This window comes from Aphis gossypii, chromosome X (assembly GCF_020184175.1).
Source record: "Aphis gossypii isolate Hap1 chromosome X, ASM2018417v2, whole genome shotgun sequence".
Taxonomy (NCBI): domain Eukaryota; kingdom Metazoa; phylum Arthropoda; class Insecta; order Hemiptera; family Aphididae; genus Aphis; species Aphis gossypii.
In genome coordinates this window covers 25984416-26006427 of record NC_065533.1, presented here as the reverse complement: position 1 = coordinate 26006427, position 22012 = coordinate 25984416, and the positions used below count along the sequence as shown (strand labels likewise).

Genomic DNA, 22012 nt, shown 5'->3' with positions numbered 1-22012 from the left:
AAAACGTTCAATCTACCATTAAATATTCATTAAATAGCTAGACGTTGTGCGCATTAGCATAGGTTTGCCGTACATTGATATCCAATTTAAATATTGCAATATCTAACCAGCTATACCTACCTATTACCTATAGCTACACTGCGTATATGTTATAATTTCGTGTTTATATTGCGAGTTTTATAGTTTTTGGTAGTTAATACTTTATAAATGATTGTGTATTTTCCAATGCGAATTCTAATAGTAGGTATACCTATTATAACTTGAATCATATTTCACCACGATACAAGCACAGGTTAGATTCTTAAGTATTCTATAATTTTTTATTTATTTTTTTGTCTAAAAATAATATATACATATTTATAAGACATATAAATATTTAGTTGATGGTACTTAACATAATTTTGTTTTTATGTATTAAATACTGAGACTCGTAATTTATTGTAATAATTAAGATAAAGTTACAAAGATAAATAATATGTTCATCAATAATGGTAAAAGCACTCACTTATAAGTAACATAGAATCATAAAATGCTTTTAAAAATAACATATTATATTAATCTAAAAAATAAATTTTGAAAATTCATATAACAAATTCGAGTTGTATTTTCTTAAATATTAAAATAATCCAATAAATAATTTAAAAAAAACTAATGGTAAATTAAATAAGTAAGTACCTACTCAATCATAAATTAAAATATATAACAAATTACATATTATTTTATACTTATATATCCACCTAAATTTGTACCTATTATATTAAATTATAATGTATAATATTATTTTGCTTAAATAACTTCATGTTAAAAGTAAAATTTACTACTTTAATTTTTTAATATTGACCATTGTTTATTTAAAAAGTATAAAAACATTTTTATGAAGACGGAAGAACAATGATTTCCTGTTCTTTATATATATATATAATATATATATACATACAGTTTTTTTTCGAGGAAAAATATAAATTACACAAATATATAAGTACAATTAATATTTTTATTCATTTTTCATTTTTCTTGAATTATGAAAAATAAATACTAAATATAGATTAAAAAATAGATATGGAATGTTCTTAAAAATAGTGTAGGTACTCTCGATTTTATCTGGATAATAAGTATTATGGGTTAATACAATTATAGCAACAATAACAGGTATTTACCTATGTAAATATTCCATAAAATTGTCTAAATAAATAAATAAAAATATATATATATATATAATTGCCAATTAGATACTATATATTATAAGTTTCAATTACAATCGAATCAAACCAGTAAAATATTCATGGAATCACGCAGAATCATGATGGAATTATTTAAACGTTACTTATAGGTATATTATGATACTTTCGATAAAATGAATGACAATGGAAATGTACCTACAGACGAATAATACGCAACGATGTATTCCATTTACGTAATTACTTGACACACGTGTAACTGATTACTGGCCGCCGTCATCGAAACCTATAGGTACCTACCGGTAAGACTTTCTTCGATAACCGCGTCTTTAGGTATAGGTTCAACACGTTTCGACTAAAAACGCGCGAGGTTTTGTCGCCGGTCTGTCTGTCCTCGGCGGCGGCGGTGGCACGCGTTCGAACGATTTTTTTGTCATCGGACAATTTTTTTTTTTTTTTTATCTCAAGACAATGTGCGAGTGTGTGCGAACTCGATTTCACGCCCGGAGCGACAACGATTTGTGTGATATGCCGAATTATAAATGGTCGGGTGGTTTCTCGGTGGCGGTATAGGTATATTGGATTGTACAGGAACGTGGTAGTGGTACGGTATAGCGGCCAGAGCAGAGCGGTAGTGGTAGATAATATTATTATTATTATTCTTATATTATTGTCGATATCGTCATATACGGGCGTTAATTATTACGGGTATTTGGCAAATCACGACAATTTATATCCTGACCGCTCTAAACTACACGCATTATACCGTCTTATGGTGTAGATCGCTTCTGGCCGATGGCAAGTCTGCACGCGACAAGACGCGGGCGATACGTTTCACTTTTGACTTACACTTTTAACTTTTGTGTATCGTAAGAATACTCGCAAGAGCCGTACGACTTATACGTGTGTGCAATTACAGTGATCGAGGTCCGAGCGCGTCAAAGTAAAAATACATTTTTGTACATAAATTACATTATAAATATTGAAAATTTGATCGTCGTTGTCGTCGTGATCGCTTTTAAAATCATACGCCGTAATATTATAACTCTACACTGCGGTACCTATAATACCTACATCCGTTTCACGTTCACTTCCGGTGCCAATAGGGACATTTTTTCCGGGCTTCGAGATGCGTACGTTCGGCGCCTATGTCGTGTCGTTGTTCCACGTGTTCACTGTGTTCACCGTCACCAACACTGGCTCTTTTCTCAACTTGCAAGGAATTAACGGTCTGTATTATTATTATTATTATTATTATTATTGTACCAATTACGTGAAAATAATAACAAAATGTTGTAACTTTTAATGCCTATATTAAAAGTAGGTATATCTTTTTATAAGTACCTATAATAATCGTCATGTGAATGAGAATTAAATCGTACATAGATTGGTTCAGCTGAAGTCAATTATAAAGATAATTATTTATTATACTTATCTAACAAAAATGTTCAATATATATAACATTTCTAAAATAATTGATCTATAAAAAAATTATTATTTAGAGTAGGTAGGTATTTTTATTTCACTAATTCATATTATTTTTAATAATCTAAATGTTATTATACTTTGTTATTTAGAAAATTAAAAAAATTATTTATTATTATTTTAACTATCTTGACTTTTGTTGCAACTTACGATGTAATTTATTGTAAATTGATTAGAAAATTTAAAAATAAATAAATAGATAGATTTCAGCTGTAGCATTCATTAGTATTTCACTTTTTAAAAGAAGTCGTTATAGAACGTTATTAATTTATAATTATGTAATGTAAAATACAGCTTATAATAATACTCCTTTTTAATGTTGAATTGATATTGACTAATAATCTTTTTCTGAAAAACGTTATTAATGAAACAACGTTTGATTATTACCAATTACTATTTATTTATGAAATATACTTAATTACCAATACTAAATTTAAATTGTAATTGTTTAAACAAGTTTGTGTTAAATATATCACTTTTATATCATTACTGAGTGTTTTTATACATAGGTGTATTTAAATTTCTCAATGCCTATCTATTGATTGTAATAAGTGGCTACCTTATTACAAATAGTAAAATTAATATTAAATTGTGGCTTAAGTTTTCACTAATTTTTGATCCTAACAATATCAAGAACTTATAAAAAATATATATTACCTATCAAATTATCGACATAATAATAATGATGCGTCTATTATTTAAATAATTTTTATATATTACTCAAATCATTGATTTTTATTCAAACAAAACACAATAATCGTCTTATTGATCGTTCATTAATTAAATTATCGTATCAATGTCGACGATCATAACTAGATATAACAACACAATATTATTAAGTAATAGGTACCTACTGTAAATAATTTCCATTTTTTTTTCTAAAACAGCGTATAATTGTATACATTAAAGTACGTTTGTTGAATCTATATGATATTTATATATAAGTATAGATGTATTAATAAAAAAATATAAAAGTTACATTAAGTGAAATATTTTGTATTTTATTTATGAAAACAATAATAATATTAAAATAGCGTATTATTAAAAATACAATTGTCTGGCAAGTATTAATTTTAAATACATATATGTAATATATATATATATGTATATATACATTATACATCTATACTTAAACCTGATATTATTTTTAGTGTGCATCATGTGTAAAACTTTCAATAGTGTAAGCCAATAAATAATGTATTTATGAATAGATCGTTAAATTAATTTTTTCAAATATATATTTTTTCATTCAAATTCCAAAATATGTGTACATTTGAAATCAGTAAAAAAATGGAATTGATTGAGCCATAACATAAGGTTTTGATAAAATGTGTTGATAATCGTTGCGTGCCAATGGATGTGATAGGTACGTACCTAATTTATAGCCTGAAGGTCGAATTTTGGCAATCGATTTATTCACGTCCTTTACGTGCTATAAGAAACTTCTGAGCTCATAGCTCTGAAACACTAACTGTGTGCCTAAATCGGTTCGATATTATTCCCATGAATAATTGTAAAATAAAATAATTTCTCAACTCTTCATGTAGGTATCTCATAATTTAATAATTAAATAAGTAATTTTCAATTCATAACATATAGGACATAGGTAGGCTTAATATTTATTCTAACGTAAGTATGCCCAATCTTTTTGAACTTTAGGGCCAAATTCGAAATTTATACTTATATTGCAAGCCGTATTTATCAGTTCATTTTGATAAAATATAGGTACAATAAATTATATATTTTATCATAATAATATTAATAATACTAATCTAATTTATAACTCTTATTGTGTATTTAAAGTTTAAAGTACTGAATATTTCAACGCTAGTCGCTAGTTTATTTTCGTTATTCAAAAGTACAGATTCGTATTTCTTGTTTACAACAAATAATTAATTAAACTTTAATTATTAAAATCTCAAAATAAAAATCATAAAATTGATACAAAATGAGATTAGTTAAAGAAAAGCAAGCCCACACTAATTTATTTCTATTAAATATTCTAAAATGTAATATGTATTTTTCTTTAAAATTAAAAATTGTATGATATTTTGTAATTATATTTTTTATTTTATACCTACCCATAGAAATTTATTATTTTATAAAATGGTTCCGAGGCGGTTAGAATACCGCAGGCCGCGGCTTGGGTACGCCTGTTCTAACATATTTAGAGGATTTTAAAACATCAAATTCATAGAAATACTTATTTCTGATTATTCTAAATACTTTATCTATAACAATTTGTAAAATTACGCAAGTATAAGGTAAAAAATGAAAGTATTTTTTTGGTTTCCAAAAATATTTAAATAAATAAAAATGTTATAAAACAAAACTGATAAAAAATTCTTTTACTCGTAATATTATATGACCACTTGATTTTTAATAATTATAGGTACCATAACTATTCAAATTTTATTTTGATAATATTCTAAAAAAAAAAAAATATTTTTATCCCAAAATCAAATGTTTGATTAATATTAATTTTATAATTATTCAAAAATATCACGAAACTAATAAGTATATTATATCTATGCCATAGTTTCTATGGTTAAAGAATGCGTCTTTAATTATTAAAGTATTGAAATCAATTATTATAGAAGAATACGATTACCTTCCTAGATAGTTAGTTAAATTATTATTTCTAGAAATGACGGAACAACGATTTTGAGGATCGATCTCCATGATCGGTGCCCGTGAGACAAAAAAATTTTGTCCACTTTCACAAATCGGTGTCCTTCATTTATTCCACCGGTAATACGGACAATTATTGAAAGTCTTCTGTTAAAAATTCTTTAAACTCTAGGTATTTATCGTCATAGCAGTATAGCACATATAAAAGAGAAATAATACCTACATCAAATATAATAAATATTTTGTTCTCCGAGTACAAGTAATTATATAACGTACTTTGGGATAGACGATTAGTAATATGTTTTATGCAATGGAAATAACATACGTTAAGCATTTCAAATATTTTAATTGAGTATATTTCTTAATAGTATTAAAAGCTTTATAATTTATTTTCTTATCATATATTCAGAAGGTCAGAAATACAAAAAATATAAGCTTAAGTAATATGAATTAAAAATAAATAAGTAAGTTTAATAGACAATAGTGATACAACACTATTTTATATTTTACAATATAGGTAAACTATACAGTATACACCGTATGATGTCACGTCAATAAACTAATAGGTATAATAATAAATAGTAATATATTCAAGTACAGTGCACAATATTAAACTCGTCTAAAGTCTTAATATACTTGAAACTTGTTTAAAATGTTTTGAATATAACCAGCTGATGTTAATTCAATAGTAGGTACCACTTAAATAATTAAATTAATGGTTAACATTTACAATTTATAAAAACTAAACTAAACCATAGAATAACATATATTTAATTTAAATATGCCAAAATAAATATTCAATAAATGAGTATCTTATTGATATAAAAATGAATGAAATTTGAATTGCAAACAATAGTAGTTAATATATGGTACATGAGATTTTACGGTTTAATCGGTTTAATGCCTATTCATTGTTGTTTATCATATTATTATGTTTAGGTATATTCTTTTCGCAAAACGTTATTTTAATAAAATGCTCAGTTTTATTCTTATTTATAATAATTATATATATATAAATATATGTATAATGTAGGTATATTGTTTATGTATAATTTATAACTATAATATGCTCCAATAGTCATTTTATATGCTATAGCGGAACGTGAATGTATGGGTAACATTTTATGTATATATAAGAACTAAGAAGGTATATAACCTTGTTATTAGTTATAATGCTATACTATCTTATTCAGATACGTAATTGTGGCAATATAGGAATAAAAGAATGGTTAGACACAACAGAACCTATATTGTCTATATTATGTTTACTTATTTTTTTATTTAACTAACAGGATATTACGCATCAGAATAATAGGTATATCGTATATACTTATTATGTTTTTAAAATACTATTTCGGAAAATTTTAAGTTATTATAAGTGAGCCACGATTGATAATATAATAATATTGTAATTCTTAATTTGATATAATAAAATAAATAAAATTGCTTTGTATCACGATGCTCTTCAAAAAAATCTGCGCTGTATACAACCGTCGTTTGTCGTCAATGATCTTGATCTGATTATGAAAAAAGTATCCATATCGTTATTTCCAATTCATGTAAAATGACATATTTTTTTTTATTATTATACGACGTACTAGTATTGCGAAGACATGAAAACACTAACCGTTTTGGAAACATTTCCTCGTGTAGACGGAAGTTCACGCGTGTTCCTATATCTATCTCTATCTACCCATATATATATAACACTGTAATATGTATAGTACATACATATTATACGTGTTATACACATTGTGTACGCAACCATATCGCGACCAAAAAAACTCTGAGAAAAAAATATAAGCACAGCAGCCTTGTCGGTGTGTCCAGTATGACAAATTAAATCGTTTAATTACAAGTGAAAATCGCCATCCCGGATGCATTTCAGTAAATGGAGTCCATAAGACATTGACACGCTGATATAATACCTGGATAGATATACGAGTACCTACATGGACCGAGTGTGATGTTCGAAGACTTATAAACATGCCGTGTAATCCGAACAGAAGTGATTGTACAACACGGTTGTATTTTATATTATGGTTGCTCGTGCAACTCATTTGTAATTATGCCTAGATAAATTTATGTGTGTGTGTGAGTGTGTGTGTGTGTGTGTCTGTAAATTCAACGCTTTTTTAACATATATATTACATTAAGCCTATCCTTCTACCCAAATCATACGTGGTGATACAGCTGTTTTATAATACATATTATTAAAAATGTATATTAACTTACGGTTTATTATTTAGTAATTAGTCTTATGTATAAGCGATAAGCTCATCATCAATGGATTAATATTTCAAATTATCAGTTTCTCAATCATAGGAGATTGGTTAGGTAAATAGTAACTGTAGAATAAACTGCTATAAACAAACGTGATGTTCACTTTTTTCACGTAATATATTTATCTGTCTAAATAGATGATGACATTAAATATGTATATAATGTTATAATAATCACATATAAATGTTATTTGTTATATATTTTTAAAATGTTATGACACTTTTTAAATATAAGAAAAATAATTTTAATTTCCATTTTTGATAAGTAGGGCTCGGATTTAAATGCCTTAAAAATATCAAAAAATGCATTATTTATTAAATAAATTCAAATTATCATTAAAAAATGAGTAAAAAATGAAATTATATTTGCATTACTATACAAAAAAAAAAAAAAATTAAAATTAAAAATTAAATTACATTTGAATTGTACTGTACAATAAGTATTTCTTTAATGTTTTGGAATTTAAATGATCGACGGGTGTGATATAAAGATAAATACATTTCAGCCTTGTCTAATTTAAAACCGGATTACCCCTGATGTTGTTCAAAATGAAAATAATTTATATTACGTAGCACTATACTATTATGTAGATCTTATATTTTAATGAGGTTAATTTTTTTTAGTCTTAATAAGAGAAATAGGTCGAAATTGCCTTAAAAATTAAAAAAATGCATTAAAAACGTCAAAAATGTCCCAAAACATTTTTATGGTTAGAACACGGAGTACTTGAAACATATTTATAGCTTGGAAAGCATCGCATAAGACATCCAAGAAAAAAAATGCAAGTGCATTGAAATCCGAGCCCTGCTTATAATAGTTATATTATATATTACCTGCTTAATATTATACTTATATTTAATTTAAAATATTTTACTTAAAACTACAAAACTTAAAATAATTATATTAAATTATATTTTATTGTTACAAAATTTTGAAAACAACATAATATAATTAACACGATAATTTTAAGCTCGATTTAAATTTGAAACCATGATTAAGTAATTAAAATTCAAGTATCCATTCAATATTAATATAACGACACAAAAAATATGTTTTTAAGTAAATTAAAAACATAAAATTCAAATACTTAATGATAAACTATAAATGTATTAAAAAATATTTCTTAATTAGGTACTATAATATTTACTTCAAAATATTACGAATAGGTAAAATAATTAATTATAATTAATATCATTTGCATATTATTAACATCAGAACATAAATATATTATTATACACAAATGCAAAGTAACAATTTAAACATTATTCAATTAAATTATAATAATATTAATTCCAAATTAAACAATTAATATTAAAATTAAAATTAAAAAATTAAATTACCTATAAATTATAAAATTGTACTTTGTCTAGAATCATTGTGTCTAAAACAGTAAAACCTGCTGTATATTAAAGGGTGTTGAAAATATATATAATCGGTATACACAATAAGTCAATATCCGTGGCGAACTAATACTTATATTCATTTAAGTATGAAATATAAAATATGTTTTATTAATTGTTTAAATGACCACCTTACTACAGCAACACATTATATGTTCTATTAAATTCTCAACAAGAATTATTTATTTTAAACGTCTATGGTTTAGAAACCAATATAGGTATTCTTTATTTTATATGTGTTGTTTTTATATTATAATAAATTTATAATAATATAATTAAACGATATTAGCTGAGAAAACACTAGCACTGGTTAATACAAGCGTATAGTACGTAAACAATAATATTATACCGTTTACAATACTATTTAATTTCATATTAAAAATAATATACTAATAATTAAATACTTTTTATTTTTTAAAAACAGATTGTTTCGAGAGGGTGGCCATTGGAAAACGTTTGAACAGTTCAGATGTGACAAAAACAATATCTACCACAAATATAAAACAATGCAGTAACGAATGTGAACGAATGTTGTGTAACGCATACAGTTATGGGTGAGTTTGAATGGTCAGTTTAAAATAATATTATATCAATTTTTTTTGACCGGTAAATAGTTTTATAAAATAAATTCAAAAACAAAAAAACATTACTTTCCTATTTAATGTGTTGATTTGTTTTTATCATTTAGATTAAACGGAAATGGAAATGGTACTTGTCTACTTGGTTTAGATCTACCAAAATCAGGACCGTATGATGATCCGGAGTACGATCTTTTCATGAAAATATTGCAATGTAGAGATAGAACAAGTAAGTAACATAATAATATATGTACCTATCTACTTACTATTTATCTCAAAAAAAATTGATTGAAAATGATAATATATAAACGATTCTAAATCGAACTATAGTTACCCTAAAATGTATAATAGTAAATAGTTACTAACCTACTAACATTCTTCTATTGATACTTTGATATTAGAATTACTTTATTGGTTTGTAGTGAGACATCTGAATATTAAACTGATAGCCGTCAAAATGTTATTCTAATCGAATCGTTTTAAATTGAATCCATCACTAAGTTGATACTGTTGACAGGTTGTACGAATCAAATGGTGATTTTGAGATTTTCTATTAAAAAAAAAATCCAATTATACCTTTACCTATAGTTTATACTAGATTTTATGAGGATTACCTACTGGCTACTTTACAACTTATTTTGTCACAACGTATTTAAAAAAATATTAAATCATTCTACAAAAAAAAATTGTTTTGTAACAATTAAACACTTATCCAGACAAATTTTGATTCTGAAATATTTTCATGGATAAATAACTAATAAGTACCTATTTAAAGTTGGTGTATAAACAATGTTTTTATTTTAAATATATATTTGTAGGTATGAAAATATTTAATAGACAATATTATATTTTAATATATTTTAATTTAAGTATTGAAACAAACATTCTAAATAAATTTAAAAATTATCTTTACAAGTATGATAATAACATATAATATAAAATGATGTGTTAATAGTTATATGTAATTAACCCAATTTATTTCTGTCAAGTACTTTTAAAGTTGTCAGTTAAACGAAATACAAATGATGAATAGTAATATTATTTGATTCTTATTGTTGTTAGCTCAATACAGAGTTATTCCCAGTATCACTGGTATCATAATCAATATAGGTACCTACTGTTTATGTATCAATTTTTATTTTTTACGAGTTGGTGAACATAATTATAGTACCTCCATGATGACGGTTTTAATATTGTTCTCACTACCATAAGACTTTATACTTACACGTATTTATAAAATATTTATTTATTTCATATTATGCAAAAGTAGTGTACATTTTTAACAACAAAAAAATAAAAATAGCAGAAGGTAAAATATATTTGTATTTATTTGCTTTTTTTTTTTTTTAAATCGTTTATTTTAAATTATTTACTATCGTCTATCTGTATTAGTGTGTATAACATGTACATAGAATGGTGAAGAAAACCTGAAGTAATTTTACATAAGAAACGTCTAAAGTAAAATATTATTGAGCAAATTATCAAGTCTATGGATAGTTAATAAATAAATATATTATTTTTTTTATTATATTGATTACACTCTACACGTCATTGTATCAAAAATTTGGTATCCGCATAATATGAACACATCTCTTATACCAACAATGTAATATTATCTAGCGGTTGCTGATGACATTGCAGTATCCATTATTATGTCAAATACTGAAATTCGATAATAATTTTTTGCTGTCAAAATGATAATTCGAAAATAATAATATCGTATTATGAAATGCGTGTTGTGTATTACTATATACATGCATATAAAAACAAGTAGATATTATTATTTATTGTCTATATTTTAAACTGGCCTGGGTATTTACAATTCACTACAGACTGTATATTGCAAACAATATTATTGTATGAATATTTTTCGACACTAGAACAATAATATGGTTCTGCTGATTATTAACTGCTGTAATGTGTGTTATATATTAATATAATATTACTATGCCTCGTGCGAAATAACGAATTTAACGTTTTACGTAAGCGACAAGCGTGGACGTTTATCGCCCATAGCCTGCAGCTGTCGTACACGGAAAATGTGAACACCGCATCGTTAGGTGATGTATAGATATAGTGGATAGTGGCTATATTATAATTTATAATAATATAATTAATATTTGTTAGATACACCAATACGCGTTTGAAATTTTTCAGCGAAAAACATTTTGTTATGTTTTTAAGTAGATATGTTGTGCATTTATTGTGGAGATACCTAATATTGTCAACATCTTTATCCTTTTATAATTTATATAAATATCTAATAATACTAATATCCTTATATAACTAATTAACTTCACTAGGAAGCCAATAAAAGTATATTTTTTTGTTTACGTTAGAAATGATAACTCACTAATTGCTAATTAATAATTTCGTACTATCCTAACCATCGCTGAATTAGCCAATTTCACACTTTATTACAGCGATGTTTGTTTAATAATATTTGTATTCATCATTTTTTTTCTGAGATTATTGCTATTAATCGTCGACAAAGTGCCTTATAATATGTATTACTCTGATAGAATTAATATTATTAAAATGTTACATAACGAATTGAAATTGTATTCCCCAACGAGTCTTTCTAATAAAAATTAAAAAGCGCAATATATTTTTAATGAGAAAGAATACAATTTGAAAACCAGTATTTAAATGTTTTTATTAGTTTAGATTTAAACCATTCATAATTCACTATAATATAGTATAGTATAGTTATTGTTTAATAATAATTATTATTTTTCTTTATTTGATAGAAATATTTAAAATACGACAATAATACATTGTTTGATTATGATCATTCATAGCTCTGTGATTTCAAAATCAGTGAAGGGTACCAATCAATAATTTTTTATAAATAAATTTTTTTGGGAGGGGGAACTAAATTACTTTTAAAATAAAATACATAGTACCTAATTATATTTATTTTTAAATATGTAATGAAAATATGTATTTGAAAACAATGTTGTGAATATTTTTAAAAACATAAATATAGTTTAAAAAGATAAGCCCATTAGCTCTCCCCCTCGAGTGTGCCTTTAAAATCAGGAAATGATAGATTTTGAAATAAATATTTTAAATTAATTTTAGTTTGAATTCTTGAGAGTTGAAAAAATTATTTGATAAAATTTGCACTGAATAATTACACACTAAACACAATATTGTTATATTAGAACTTAGAACATTCAAACTTAGTTTATGTTTCATTCAAGTACAATTAACGTTAATCGTTATAATACTATCAATCTATTATTGGACATTCAACTATTAAACAACTCCAAGTACTAAGATCTTAAGTGTTCAAAACTATAGGATTTAGCTAAAGAATTTAAAAGATTTTTTTCAAATTTTTAAAAGATCTTATGTCCAGAGCATTAAAAAAAAATAAAAACAAACCATAATATAGGTATTTTTAATGATACAGTAATAAAACTTACAAAAATAAAGTATACATTTTTTTCAATATCTGAATTAATTGTTGGTGTACTTTTGAAACAATTTTATTCATACATAAATATATTACAATATACATCATCTGCTTAGATCTTCATTGTATTTTTGCATTTGAATCTATAATGGTTAGATTATGAAAACATCGACAACATGTATTATATTATTATTTTTGAATAGCGTGTTTCATTAAGCTTGTGGGAGGCCGTCGACTGACTGATAAATACATTCAAAGAACTCTGCCAGCTGACTCAAAAGGAGATTGTGAACTATATTGTGAATACGAAAAAGAATTTCGTTGTGAAGGATTTAACTTCAGGTTTGTATTTTTATATTATTATTATAAGGAAATTAAATTAATGATATAAACTTGTATATTACTGTTTTTTATTATAGTAACCTATATAATATATATAATTAAATTGAATACAGTCAATAAATTATCTACATTGAATTACTTTTTTATATCTATATAAACTAAAATACAGTCACAGACACAGAAATAAATACAATTTTCAGTAAGTAGGTTTAAGCAATAATGCAATATACCTATAGTAATTAAATTTTTTAGTAACACTAACATTTTGTGAAACAGAAAGTTACCATAAAAGCAAACGGTTGTTGAAAAAATAATAACTGGCTTAAACTTAAACTTGTTCACTCGGGTTTAATATATATTCATGATTATGCTGTTTAAAATGTTCATTGGATTTTTAAAAAATTAAATGTTAGGTATAACAAACAGCTAAAATAATTAAATAACAATTGTATTATAATATAATATGGAAATTATCTGCATCGTTTTAATCGTTTTTTTCTTTTCTTTTACTATAGATACGACATGAAATTAGACTCTTATAGCAGTTGTCAACTATCATCAGTATCGTCTGACAAGCTAGATCTATCTTTAGACTTCCAGTCGGACGTGGAGTACGATTTTTTCGAAAAAAACGTAAATGCTTCGCCCAGCTGTCGGTACACGGAACTGGCCAGTCCGTATGGGCAAAGGCGTAAATGGGGTGGAACTGAACAAGATCTATGGCAAGATCTCAATCCACAATGGCAACAGGGCAACGAAGTGGCGTATGGTGGTGGCGACAAAGTGTTCTATGATCAGCTGAAACCAGGTGTACAGGAACTTTTCAATGGCGGAGGTGGCAGCGGCGGCACGTCCTTAATAAGACCGACCGATCTGTATAACAATAATGTCCAGTTCCTGATCAATAATATACAATCGACGTTGACACCAACGGCAGTGAATCGACTTCCAGCATCAATTAATGGTTAGTACGAGTATGTCACACGTCTATAATCGAGTAATGTCGTAAATAGTGCAAATTCATGGTAATTACTAATTACATAAGGCTAGGTTTATTCTTGTAAAAAAATTTTTTGAAAGTCAAAGAAGGCAAGGAAACGCCTACGTAGGTTGCATACATTTGTCGTATATTAAAAACATTGGTTGAGGTATAAATATATTGTTCATTTTGTATTTAATCCCGTATTATAATAGTTAGTAGCTATATTTGAAAACATTTCATAATTTAAAACTCATCAAATGGTGGTTCTATTAAATTAAAAAGTATATTATTGAACAATAAAAGCAGGGTAATATTAAAAAATGTATGATATTTTTGATAAGAGTTACGACATACTTATTTTATGTTTAGTACTTAATATTTGCCTATACTTATGTAACGTCTTCTGAGACGTATTATGGTCTACTTGCAGTTCTGTTTATAATTTTATATTAACGAGGTTACAAAATCGTTACACTTATATGAGATACATAAAGTAAATATTCTTAAATTTGATAATTGTTATTTTATTACATTATTTTACTATACTATTTTACTTTTAGTAAGTATATTTTAAAATGTTTTAAATCTTTATGTTAACATTTATAAGACTTGTGACTGTATCGTACTTTTTCTTGCTACTGCCCTTGAAAAACAATTAAAAAGTCTACTATCGATTATTTATTTTTAGTTTATGTATAGTATGTTATTGTTTTTTTCTATAAATTCATGTGTACTATGTTATTTTAGATTTTGAAATATTATAATTATGTATTAATGAGATGTGAATTATTTTCTACAGAATGTTTTATAAAAGCCAGAACGGGACATCATTTACAGCAAGAAAATATTATAAAATCAATAAACGCTCCATCTCTTTATGGTTGTGAGACCATTTGTGCTAATGAACAGACATTTACTTGCAATGTATTCAGTTACAGGTGAAATACACAAAACGATTTAACGAATGTATTTAAACAATAAGGTTGATCTTTTTTTCTACAGATATAGTTTTACATCCTCTATGGACAATTGTCATTTAGGTGATAAAATGCTTAGGCAATTGGATATTTTCCAAGATTTAGTCCCAGACAGGGATTGCGATGTATTTGCACGAAATGAACTCAGCCAGCCCGGATGTCAACCTGCGAAAAACTGGGACACTGGTGAGACTGTCTTAGATTTTTGTGAATCTGTATGGCTATAACGTGAACATTTACATTTTTTGAAATGAAAAAAAAAATCAATTCCAAATACACTCGTATTTGTTAATAGTAAATCATTATCAAAATAACTTAATACAAAAATGAAAGTAACTGTGTACTAAGACACTAAGTTGAATTATCTTTCAAAAGTCATTATATATGTTTATGTTTTGTTGTAATTATTGTTGTTTTATTAACACCTAAAAGAAATTTTACTATTACAAAAAATATGGTAGATGAGCGTAAATGTAAGTGGAAGGAACACAAGAGAGCTAGTATACGTAAAAAAAAAATTAATATACAAATATTTCGCAGATATTATTTGCTGCTTTGAGCATATTATTACTAGTAGGAATATGTCTATAAGAAATCTTATGTTTTGATATGCAAAATTGGGATTTGTTTCAAGATTAATAAGAATAAGGTACTCCAAAAGGTATGGTAGCAAGAAGTTCAGAAATTTTCAATGAATCATTTAGCACTAAAATAAAAAAATATTGTCTGATTTATTGAGATGCAATTATAGGAATTTATTATAGATTTTAAATGTTTAGATAAATGTTAAATGTTTAATTTGAAAACAATATAATTTAAAAATGTAGTTTAGACATGTTCGTGATCTATCTGGTCTTCGCCTAAGTATGGTTTCCAGACAAAAGATCCATATTCTAGAAGCAAGCAAAATATAAGGTACTTGGGCATCTTATAGATTTAAATAATTTAGTGTTATGAATGATGAATCCCAGAATTCTAAGTGCAGTATTTACTATTATATAAAGGACTAAAACAGGGATTAGACGAATAGTTAAATCTAAGTCATAAGTCAGTGTAACGGTTATTGGGGAAATGTCTACATATTATTCTGATTTTGTGTATTAGCCGAAGTAGGTTTTATAAACTTTTAAATGAAATTTTAGATATTTATTATATATCTTCATGGTTTTTAGATTGTTTTGAACGAATCCGAAGCGGTTTAACATTGGAAGTTTCCATAGTGAAATTTTCAGTGCAGACGGAGAACTTGCATGAATGTGAGCTCATTTGTCTCCACGTAAAACACTTCACTTGCCGAGTATTCAGCTTCCGGTATGTAGTGGCACTGTGTAACAACACTTTACTATACTAATAACGTATACCGTCCATCACATTCATACTTATTAATATATTATACCATTATTGGAACCACGTGACAAACTTATGTGATTTAACATTTTATTCATATATCTTGCAGACGTGGGCCATCCATCACAGGTAAATGGTCGGACAACTGTTACCTGACCGATTATCCGGTACTCGAAATGGACCCGGTTAAACACTTCGTCGAAGATTCTAACTGCGATGTCTACAACCGTGGTAGTTATGGTCGCGGGTGTGAACTGGATAAGGTCCTGCCTCAATCCGGTTGGCCTTTGGTCCCGGGACAAGAACTGACGCCCACAGTACTTACCACATACCGGCCGCAATATGGCGTGCCTCCTCCGCTGACGCCATCATTATACAGTCCAAAGTACGGTCCACCACCATCACCTCCATTACAATTCTTCCCCATAGTACCATCTGAGTCACCATCACCGTCACCGACACCATCACCATCACCACCGCCATCACCACCACCACCACCACAGTATTATCCTGTCGGTCCTCATTCGTCACCATCACCACCACCGCAGTACTATCCTATTGGTCCTCACCCGTCACCATCACTACCACCGCAGTATTTCCCTCCACCAACAACTCTATCACCGCCATCTGGATATTATCCTGTCACACCAACTGTCTTCCATACAACCACAAGACCCACGGGTACTTACGTGCCATCCATGCCACCAACCACGTTCTTTCAGATGCCAGGAGAATATACTCCTGTGTCTGCCAGACCCATAAACAGGGAGTCTGGAGTGCCAGGAGGAGTGTACAATGACTTGTTCAATTTATATGGACAAAATCCCACTAAAGTGCCAACTGTTTACGGAGTGTCAAAAAAATGTAAGACACGCGTTTTGTTAAAATGACGCTATTATTAAAGTCGCTTAAATAGAAAAATATTCATTCACAGTTTCGATGAAAAAAAAAATTGAACATAATAAATTATTAATCATTTTATTCAAGCTTTATTTTATCACTCACACATTCATATTCATTATTTTTAGTGTGTTACATTAATTTTGGAGGTACTGCAAGACTTTTGCCATCGGCCATCAAAAAGTCTATGACCGTCGAGTCAGAATACCAATGCAAGATGGAGTGCAACAAGGCCAGAGAGAACCAATATTTTCGGTGCTCAACACTCAGCTACTTGTAGGTACAGATTTTCTTAGTCTTAACACCATACCACACTGGTGATTAGACTATATTATAATATGATGATGCAAGTACATTTTCCTCGTTATTCCACTTTTATAGCGGAGGTTATTGCGAGTTGAGTGACATAGAGATGAGAGATTTGAAACCAAATCAACATTTCAGTCTAGACCAACAATTTTTGTTGTACACATGGGATTTCAACGAAGTCCATTGTTTCAGCTCACCCGTAGCAAAATACCCTTCAACCAACAGCTGTGAGAAAAAATTATTCTCAAAATGTTGAGCTTTTAAATATAATTTCTTTTTGATTCTATAAATAGTTCCTGGTGGATTAGAGTGGACATGGATGAGATTCACCGTCAATGGACAACCGTGCAGACCTGGTTCGTACTGTACCGAAAATGTCAACATGGGAATATGGTCTTGCCCGGTTGACCAAGGCGATTGGGATTACTGTTGTCGACCTGACCATAAATGCGGTTATTCTGAGGGGGTCAGTTACTCATGGTAAGTCAACAGATTGATTTGGTGACATAATATTATACTTTTTTATAAAAATAATCTCAAAAGTAGAAGTATTTATTTTGGTGATGAGACTGATTTTAACGTACTTTTTCTTTCACATATATATATTATCATATAGGTGTCACGTTGGAAAGTCTACAGATCAGTGGCGACCATGTAGCGATAAGTATTTCCCTTCTACAGACGGACCTCCGCAAACTTGGCCGATGACGTATATCCATCACACGGGTCCACCGATCGGCCAGATCCCTTCCAGCCTTCACCTCACCACGGCGATAACAACGACAGCAACAACCACAGTGGACAAAACAACACTTCACAAACTGAAGTAAAACATGAACAGTCGCTGGTAGATAAATTTCTGTCGATATTCACGTCCTCGTCGACGGAAATCAGCAACAATGTAGTCTCCTCACCCGAACCTGTTGCCGAGGCTGCTACTGCTTCATCGAAAATTGCCAAACACGACCTTGACCTGCTGCCCGGTTTCCGAGTGGTAGACGTTACCGACAAGCCTCAGTCGACTAGAAGACTGTACTCGTATCATGGAACCAACTACAACATCAATCGTCTTCGGAACAGATTTTTAACTAAAAGACCGTCCGTATACATTTAACGCCTGCTTGACAATGACGGGTGTACAATGACCACTTGTGAACATCTAAATCTTCCGTAACGTTCATAAAGCCCACGTCAAATTGTATATAATTTATTTTTAGTACTGAACTGTCCAATATAATAATTGCTAACAAGCCATATGGGTAGCCTCCACACGCAAGCGATCTGATGAGATATGTAGTTCAAAGTGTACTATTTCATTCTGTACACAACATTTTCGTAAATTCGTCCTTATAATATAACGTTATTTTCGGAATACAGCCTATAGGCGTAATAAATTGCAAGTATGCTTAATAAATTCTAAAGCTTTGAATAAGAATTTTAGAATAACAATCATGGCATGTTGATTGTACTTTAAATGAAATGTTTAGGTATTTAAAATTAGTTATTTTTTAAAAATCAATTACAAGCAATTTAAATGTTAGTATTTGAATTACATTTGTCGATTCTTATGTCTGTTACTTATTAGGGATTAATGTTAATGAGTTATTGAATTTCAAATCTTAACCAATATTTTTATATCCTCGCGGCTTATGTAAAGCAAAATACTTTTCTAAAAAAATGTTAAAATTTAAAATAGGATCAATAATAATTAGTTATTCTGTACATCTCCGATTGGGAATAGTTAATGATAATAGCTATTAAATTATTATTTTTATACTTAAATACGGTAAGGTCTCGTCAATCCGAACACATACTAATCCGAAAGACGCGGTAATCCAAATGACCTCTTTCCTCAACCTCGTTCGGATTAACGAGACCTTACTATATATTGATTACATTCAATAATATTAAATATTAATATATTTTATAATTGTAACATTTTTACTTACATTTTAAGGACCAAAATAAAAATTTGAAGATTTTAGTAGTATTTAAAGTATAGTCAATAATATTAAAAGCAATATAAATATTTGTTACCTACCTATTAAATACAATCATCAATTTCATTTTTGTATCTTTTATTGAATACGAAAACATTAAGGTATAGTTTTATCGCCTTAATTTATTTAGTTTATAAAGTAGGTATCTGAATATTTCTTGAAATACCCATCATAATTTCATACTTAAATGCTAATATAAATATAGAACAATATTGATTCTCACTAGTACGCACTAAGTATGGAAATATTCAAAAACGTTATCCTATAGTATCAGTTATTTTGAGATCAGAATGATAAATTCAAAATATTTAAAAATCGTTCAAGATAATTGAACAGCAAGTACATTTTAATAATTTTATCTAACCTTTGTACAACTTTTACGGGTGTAAATAATCAAAATACTATAATTGAGAACAAATTCTGATACAACTATGACTTTTTTATATTTGTATTTATAGTAACTTTTTTTATAAAGTCATATATGTAGTTGAAAATTATCCAATTCTGCTCTTTCAAGCTACTTATATTGTAATTTTTATGAACCAGAGTTATTATTTATGGTATGCATTTTTAATACCATAAGTTAGTTGACTCGTATTAACAAATTTATTAACAAAACATTACACTAAAAATTTGAATTAAAATCAACTACCTATGTCTATGTACATATGTTTTTAACATTTAATACATTTTGAAAATTTTACGACACATCATATTATATTTATTTGATAATGGTTTTCTCTATATGTACCACAAATTATGTTTTCTACTTAGGATCTTTATAAATGCTTGATATTTACTTTTTCATACACTAATAATCTTCAGGTGTATAATTTAAGGGACAAATGTGACTATTTAACACTTTTATTTTGATAATACTGTTTCGACAACATTTATGTATACACACAAAATATTATGTGTAAATAAATCACACCACATTTGTAAGGAAAACCATAGTGAATTTGTTTTGTATACATAAAATAATACATCCCTTGTCTAATAATTTAAACTAGTTGATTCGACACAATTTTTTTTTTTAAACAAAGGTTAATAATTAATATAGAATGATTACGTCATATTACGTTGTATCATATAATTTTAAAATAATCATTTGTGTAGACAGATTTCTAAAAACAAAAAAACACTTAAATATTATAAAATTAAAGTACTATCGTCTATTATATTGTACATACCTAGCTGTTTCATATTCGTAATTCACATCTATTTACACAAAACTAAATATAATATGTTAAATATTTGAAAAAAGTAAACTAAAGAAAATATTTCACGCGAAGAATAACCTAACTCATTTTAATGATATTTAATTTTTACACCATATTACTGTTTATACAAGACTGGTGATTTACGTATTTTTGTATGTTCCAAAACAGTAATAGGTATACAATTTTGAAATATTTGTATTAGAAATTAAAATAAATTATTAACTATTTATCACAACAAAAAAAATTATGATCTTCGATTTATCTTAAGTTTTTTCATTAATTTAATTTAAACAATTTGTATAGGTGAACAATTAACCAACAAGATATCATATAAAATGAAAGTAATAAAAATAAACTCATATTTAATAAAAAATGAATAATATTTAAATGTACAGTAATATTAAAATTGTAAATTGATTAACCTGTAGTTATCATTATGTATTTTTTATATTATACTCTCTCGATAAAAAGGCAAATTAATAAATCAATGTGTATCTAATGTATCTTCATAATGTGGTTATTTATAAAATGACCATAAAAATAGCTATTAATTATATGATTATATTACGCTTATTTTCGTATGATTGTGCCTATGGAAATCAGACCTGTAAAGTATTCGAATACGAGTATTTATCATTTAGATATTATCATAATACAGAGCATTAAATACTTTAAAATAATATAATCGTATTTTACTAAGAATAATATACACGATTCAGATTCTTATTTCTTGTATTCGAATACTGAAATCTGAACCATACACCATACTTAAGAGTAGATTGTAAATTAATTGATCATAATATTCATAAATGTATATGTTAAAATATTAAGCTCGAAATAATTAAGGAAATGTATAAATACTCATAATTCAAATATATATATATTATTATACATGTTTTAAGTTGAAAATGTTTAAGTATTCGTTTAATAAATTTATTTATTGTAGCGAATGTATT

At 27.2% G+C, this 22012-nt stretch overlaps 1 protein-coding gene across 1 annotated transcript; it reads left to right on the top strand.

Annotated features, from left to right (window-relative positions):
• The first annotated feature begins 1322 nt into the window (after nucleotides 1-1322).
• LOC114124120 (uncharacterized) lies at nucleotides 1323-21993 on the top strand. The gene is given in 14 exon segments (XM_027987304.2): nucleotides 1323-2407; nucleotides 9402-9531; nucleotides 9666-9784; nucleotides 13180-13318; nucleotides 13834-14282; nucleotides 15100-15238; nucleotides 15303-15463; nucleotides 16450-16588; nucleotides 16734-17488; nucleotides 17653-17800; nucleotides 17906-18060; nucleotides 18127-18313; nucleotides 18450-18583; nucleotides 18586-21993. Coding segments are annotated over 14 exon segments (3117 nt in total). The 5' UTR covers nucleotides 1323-2307; the 3' UTR covers nucleotides 18948-21993.
• Nucleotides 21994-22012: the final 19 nt, after the last annotated feature.